Below are 6,000 nucleotides of genomic sequence, written 5' to 3'. Positions count from 1 at the left end.
CTTGGCAGATGCCCAGAGCAGCACCCTGTAATTCCACGGTACATTGTGTACATTTGCAGCCGTTTAACCAGCTATTTACAGCCACCCTTTACCGCCACCTGTAAGAGGCAATACCATAATGATTCTAAGTGGCTGGGCCGGGAACTGGGTGCCCCGCGATTTTCTCCACTTGAAGAGCCCGAATCTATGGAGTGGTTGGCACTTGGAGGCACTGGGGCATCACACGTACAGGGCGGAAGGCGCGAGAAGGAGGCGCGCCAGACGGAGGGTCCTTCCTCATTAGCTCCGCTCGGTGGCTCCTTTTCCATTACCGCAACCGCGAGGAGGAACCTGCCGGGCCTTCCGTGCGGCTTGTTTCCTGCCTGATAACGAGCCCGCTGCCATTTGGATTTGCTGAATTTCTGAATCACCCAAGCTGCCTGACAGTCCGGAGGAGGGTGGGGACTCGGCGCGCTGGGGTGGGGGCCCCAGTCCAGCGGAATCAGGGCTGGATGTTACCCCCTTGAGTCCGGGAAACCTGCTCGCGGATGTGATGCGGCGACGCAGGGACACCTGCGCTCCCCTGCGTGCTGCACTCGTGCAGCTCCGGGTGGCAAACGGGGTGAAGTGGGGGCGAGGGAGAGAGGAAGTTGAGGTGCTGGAGCGTCAGAAACGCTGCCTTGGCTTCCCTTGCTCTTTGGAGGCTGTCCCGAGGCGGGGCTGGAGGGCTCTGCACGGCGGACTTCCAAGTTGCCCCGGCACAGCAGGAGGTGGGGAGTTTTGAGCCCCCTGAGGGCGGTACCCCGGAGGTCCCAAGTCCCCACGAGAAGCCGGGTGCACAGGACCGCGTGGCGCGCTCGAAGCGCACCGAGCCGAGCAGAAGCAAAAGATAAACCCTGATGGGCCCGGGGACTGGCTGGCTGGGGCGCAGAGTCAGCGCGGACCGGGAGCGCCTTTCGTTTTAAGGAGCCTTACTTCTGGGAAGGGACAGGGAACTGTCAATCAGCGAGGGAGGGAGCGCACCGGCGCTGGGTGATGTCAGCGGATCATCTGCTCGATAACAAAGAGGGGGTATTACAGGAGAAAGTTGCAGCGGCGGCGGCGGCCACGGCGGCACCCCGGAGCCTCGGAGACAAGGGGCCAGCGGGCGAAGGGAGGAGCGGGGGGACGGCTGCTGCCGCAGCAGCTTAAGACCAAGGAATTGAAAGGGCTGTAGGGGGAGGCAGTGCGAACCAGCCCCGACTGCCCCTCCTCTTCCTCCTCCTCCTCCAAACTCGCAGGGTTCAGCCCCAGCGCTCGCTCAGCCGCCGGGAGTACCCGGACGGACGGGAGGCAGCCGCGCGGCCCCGAGCTGGGCACAGTCCCCAGCCGCCATGGATAGCGACGACGAGATGGTGGAGGAGGCGGTGGAAGGTACAGCGTTTCTCTGGGGCTGGGGGAGGAGGCGCCGAGGGCTTGGAACGCGGAAGGAGTGGCGGGCTGCGACCCGCGCGGCGCCGGGCCCCGCGGCCGCCACTGTCCCCTAAGCGGGTGGCCCGCTGCCCGGCTCGGGCACGGGCCGGGCGGCCACGGCCACGCCGCCGGGAGCGCGCACTGCGCGGTGGGGCGCAGGCCGGGAACGGGGTTCTGCCGGGGCCCCCGGGAGGGTCCGGCCGCTCCAGCCCGCGGGGCCACAGCCTGCATCCGCCCTCGGAGTTGCGAACCTGCCCCGCACTCTGGCCTCCCTGCTTTCGGGGCTGGAAGGTGTGGGTGCGCAGGAGGACAGCCCCCCCGAGACCGGCAGTCTCGGCGGAGCGATCCCCCCGCCCGGTTTTGGCAACCCGAGCCCCTCTCCGGCTGCCAGCCCTTTCCTTCCGCTCGCCGCTGCGACCTGCGGTGACCGCGGCCGCGTCCGGGTCCGTCCCCCGGCGCAGCGCACGGGGCCGACCCAGGCACGTGGCAGCCGCGGCCGCAGCGGCCGCTCTTCCGAAAAGATGAAATCATTGCAGGGCAACGCACCACGCTCCCGACCCGGGGCTTGAACGCACACCGCCCGGGAGGCGGTGGCCTTCCCCTCTGCTGCCCCCGAGCGAACTCTGGCAAACCGCCCCTCCCCCTTCCTGCTTCCGAGCTCGGGTGCCGCCGCCGCCACGCTGTGCAGGCGCGCCGCAAGCCCTGACCGAAATTGCTGGGTGACACTTAACTTTCTGAATTCCATGCCGTTGGCTGTGGGTGATATCACCGCCTCGGTGTCGTGTTTCTCCGCCCCTTCTCTTCTAGCGCCCCTCCCCCGACTTTTCTCGCCACTTTGTTTTGCTGAGTTTCTCCACCTCTTTTTTTGCTAGTTCTAAAAAGCGAGGTGGGGACGTTATACAATCTAGTTGTTTGTATCAGAAGATGTTATGATTTTGTAACAGTGAATACTGGAAAATACTCAGCGTGTTTACTTATTTGATTCCACCGCAGACAGTACGTCGTGATGTTTTGCAATGTTGTGTGGTATTATTCCAGAATATTTTAAAACCAAGCTTCTAAAAAGTAAATAATGTTAAGCTTTTGGTTGAAGCTGGTTTTTATCTAATTTGCATAAACAAGCGGTTATAAAAGGTAAAGCAAAATAAAGTAGCAACACTGTGCAAATGCTTAAGGATATATAGTTATTGCTACATTGGGAGAAGAAATCAGTTTTTATAAAACATAATTGACTCCTTTTGCAGTGATCTTGAGGTCTTACGGTGAGATTAAGCATAATAATAATTCTGAATTCTCTGGAAGATATCCATATCCTGATGTAACTGTTAAAACTTCCTATTTCTCTATCCAGCTTCAAAGAGTTGGTGGTGGTGACGGTTTTAATTTCACAGTGTTGTGAATTCACAGAACTGTTTATCTAATAAGCAAATTTGGGGGCTTCTGGGGACCCCAAAGACAGTGATTGAGAGGGTCCGTTGGAAGCCTTTTTTTAATTTAAATTATTGACTTGTGCCTTCGTGTTAGGAAAAATAAATGAAAAATGTGCTCTTTTCAAATTGTGAGGGCTTGTTCTCATTCTTCAAAGTTTACTTTTATTTGTAAAAATTTATTTGTAAAAATTTAATGCAAACCTTTGATCACAGGCAGTGCTCCTCAGGTTAAAACCACATTCCTTTTTGAAGCTGTTTAGAAACCTAAGGCCCCGTTGTCCATGATCCCTGGGTTCCTTGCAGAATGTGAACAAGCAGCTTTAGAAATATATCTGTTGTTTTTGAGGTTGTCCACTGGATAGTTCTTTATACAAACAAGGAAGAAACTGTTATATAGGGCAAACCATATACATTATTGTCCCAAATCAGAATATGCGTGAGAGTGAGAGAGTTCACTATTTATACTCATGCTGGCACAACTCGTTTAAGCCATCAGTGTTTGGGGGCAATCCAGGACACATGGTCACTCACTTGTACCTGACAGTAAACAAGAGTAGCACAGACTCTTTTAGAGTCTTTAAAAGCATCTAAGGCTCCAACTCAGTGTCTAGAGCATGTGTGTGTACACGAAGTGAACTGTACCAGTGGGCTTTTCTCCAGCCATTGTTGGCCTTTTTACTGCTGTCTGTAACAGTCTTTGCTTATCATCTAACATGTCCTTGGGAGACTGGTGAAAGGCTAGTTTGAATATCTTGGTGTTGAAGTATCACCTACCTCTCTCCATAAACAGAGCCTCTGGTCTCCGCAGTTCATTTGTCTTCACTATTAGGATCACTGCTATAATTGTTTAGTTCTGACTGTGTTCAGGCTGTGGGCTAAATGTTTCATACACACATTATCCACTCAGTCTTATGAGGTGGGCCCTCATAGTATGCTAATTTTACAGGGGAGGGTACTGAGGCCCGGAAGAGTTAAGAACGAATCCAGGGACACTCAGTGAGGTAGGGGACAGGCTTAGACCTCCAGAACCTCATTCCACCATACCAGACTGTCTCCCTACATTTTTCCTATTTTTTTTTTTTAATTTTTAGTGAGTCCATCAAATATATGAAATACTTGGTAACTGAGTTTGGAAGCAACAGTTAAGTACTGTGTCAGTATCAGTCTTTATCGCTCTAGAGTTTGATTCTGACAGTTAAGTGACTGTCAGAAAAATGTATTCGGGGAAAGAGAATTTAGCTTACAGCCTCTCCAACAGACATCCTTTTTCCTCTTTTTCTTCCTCCTTAGCAAATTACCCTGGGGAAGAAATTGGTCTTTGCAGGACTAGAGTTGAAACGTTAGTTCCCTGTCAGGGTAGAACCGTAGCCTGGGTGAAGTTCTAGGCTCTGAGTGGATGAATCCCGAGGGGAGGTGGACAGTGGAGGGAGTAACTGTTTCCTCCTGCTCGCTGTGCTTCTTGGGGAAGGCAGCAAGCCCTGGGCCTCAGAGGGCCCGAGAAAGCCACCTGAGATCCTGCTGTGGCTTTTTAAAAACTCTTCCAGGCTCATTGGTTCAGGAGGAAGTGGTGTTTATTACTAGATTTATTGCTTTGTCTACCCACAGATAACAAAAATGAATACAATGGGGTCCCTACTATAATTTTAAATAGGTCTGGCAGATCCAAACAGATGAATTGTGGTGGTTGAGAGGAAGTAAAAATTACTTCCAGCTTGGGGAGGGAGATGGAGAAAGATTTCCCCGAAGAGGTGGTATGGAGTTGATTCTAGTTGAGATGGGGCCTCAGTGAGGGAACACAGAGGTTGGCACCTTGTCGTTATGGAGGCACATTCAGAGACTAATCACTTGGTTCTGCCGGAACAGAGGGCCTCGGAGAAAAGTGGAGGGTAAGACAGGAAGAGGCTGTGTCACCGGCTGAAAATGTGGATTGTGTACTGAAAGCGATGGGAGGCCACGGGGGCTTTTTAGAGCTGGGAATGACAGCATCAGAGCTCTGTTCTGGGAAGATGAGCCAGCAATGGTGAGCAGGATAAGGGATCACCGAGAAGGTTCTTTGAAATAATCCAGATATGTGGTTAAGCAGGCAAGAGAAAATGGAAAGGCTTGGAAAAATATAGGAGACGCTGAGGAAAGCTACTCAAACAAAAACAAAAACAAAAACAAGGAAATATCAGAATGTCTGGAAATAAGGAGCCAGAATGAAAACAAACAAATCAGTTTTCCACTACCCCAAGCTCCTCACAACTAATAATTGAGCTCTCACAAAGAATTACTCTCAAAAATGAAAGTATGTTTTTAACAACCAGTGTAAATGCATCATTGTGAGGGCATGTTCTTTGCACTAGACAGAATCAGTTTGCCTTTTATTATTATTACTTTTTTAAGCAGCTCTATTCCATAAAACCAACAATGCATGTAAGGGTCTCTTGTTCTGAAGGAAACACACCACACACACACACACACACACACGCACACGCACACACACACACACACACACGCCCTACTCTCAGATCTCCTGTGGGTAAGCCTGAGGCAGTCAGCAGCTGGGTGTCTGACCCAGAGGGAATTTCCTTCGCCGAGATGGACCAGCGCTGCGCAGAATACAGGCCTGGCTCTCATCCGGTTAAGAAAAAAAGCTCAGAGGTAACTCGAGGGGGAAATTTTAACTTGCTATCTGTTCAATAGATAATGATCTTTAGAACAAAGTGAAAAAATAAAGGTATGAGACTGTTACTTTTTTTTCCTTCTCTAACCTCTGTAAATATTTAAAATCACGCTGGGGACCGATCTACGGCACCTGAGCTGGGACAGCATTATCAACACCGAACAGTCATTCAAGTGATTTTTCCTGTTTGAGTGGTGTTCAACCTCTGTTTAGTGGGAACTGGCCCAGAAGGCTGTTGGCTGACTTGGAGCATTTTACAAACTGACCTCAATCAAAGCAAGGAGGACTAGTGTTTCTCTTGGAGTTAGGTAACACTTGGAAGGGATAGGAATCTGCGTTGGAGATCCTGGTGGTTTTTTGAGAACTACCTTAACTCCAAAGGCTTCTTCCACTTCTCTTCCTGGGTCCCCAGGATACCTCTCTCTTTAGCGACACCTTCTTCCATCAGCAGCAGGGAAGAAAGGGCATGCTGCT

At 51.4% G+C, this 6,000-nt stretch overlaps 1 protein-coding gene across 1 annotated transcript in view; it reads left to right on the top strand.

The window, feature by feature from the left end:
- The first annotated feature begins 295 nt into the window (after positions 1 to 295).
- SETD7 (SET domain containing 7, histone lysine methyltransferase) overlaps positions 296 to 6,000 on the top strand; it is a 47,327-nt gene continuing 41,622 nt past the window's right edge. The window contains exon 1 of the mRNA XM_025874218.2: positions 296 to 1,392. Within this exon, the coding sequence (XP_025730003.1) occupies positions 1,353 to 1,392 (40 nt within the window). The 5' untranslated portion in view covers positions 296 to 1,352. The remainder of the gene's footprint in view (positions 1,393 to 6,000) is intronic.

This window comes from Callorhinus ursinus, unplaced genomic scaffold, assembly GCF_003265705.2.
Source record: "Callorhinus ursinus isolate GAN/ISIS: 27379988/994484 unplaced genomic scaffold, GSC_fseal_2.0 scaffold4, whole genome shotgun sequence".
NCBI classification, from domain to species: domain Eukaryota; kingdom Metazoa; phylum Chordata; class Mammalia; order Carnivora; family Otariidae; genus Callorhinus; species Callorhinus ursinus.
This window is presented reverse-complemented; position numbering and strand designations above follow the sequence as displayed.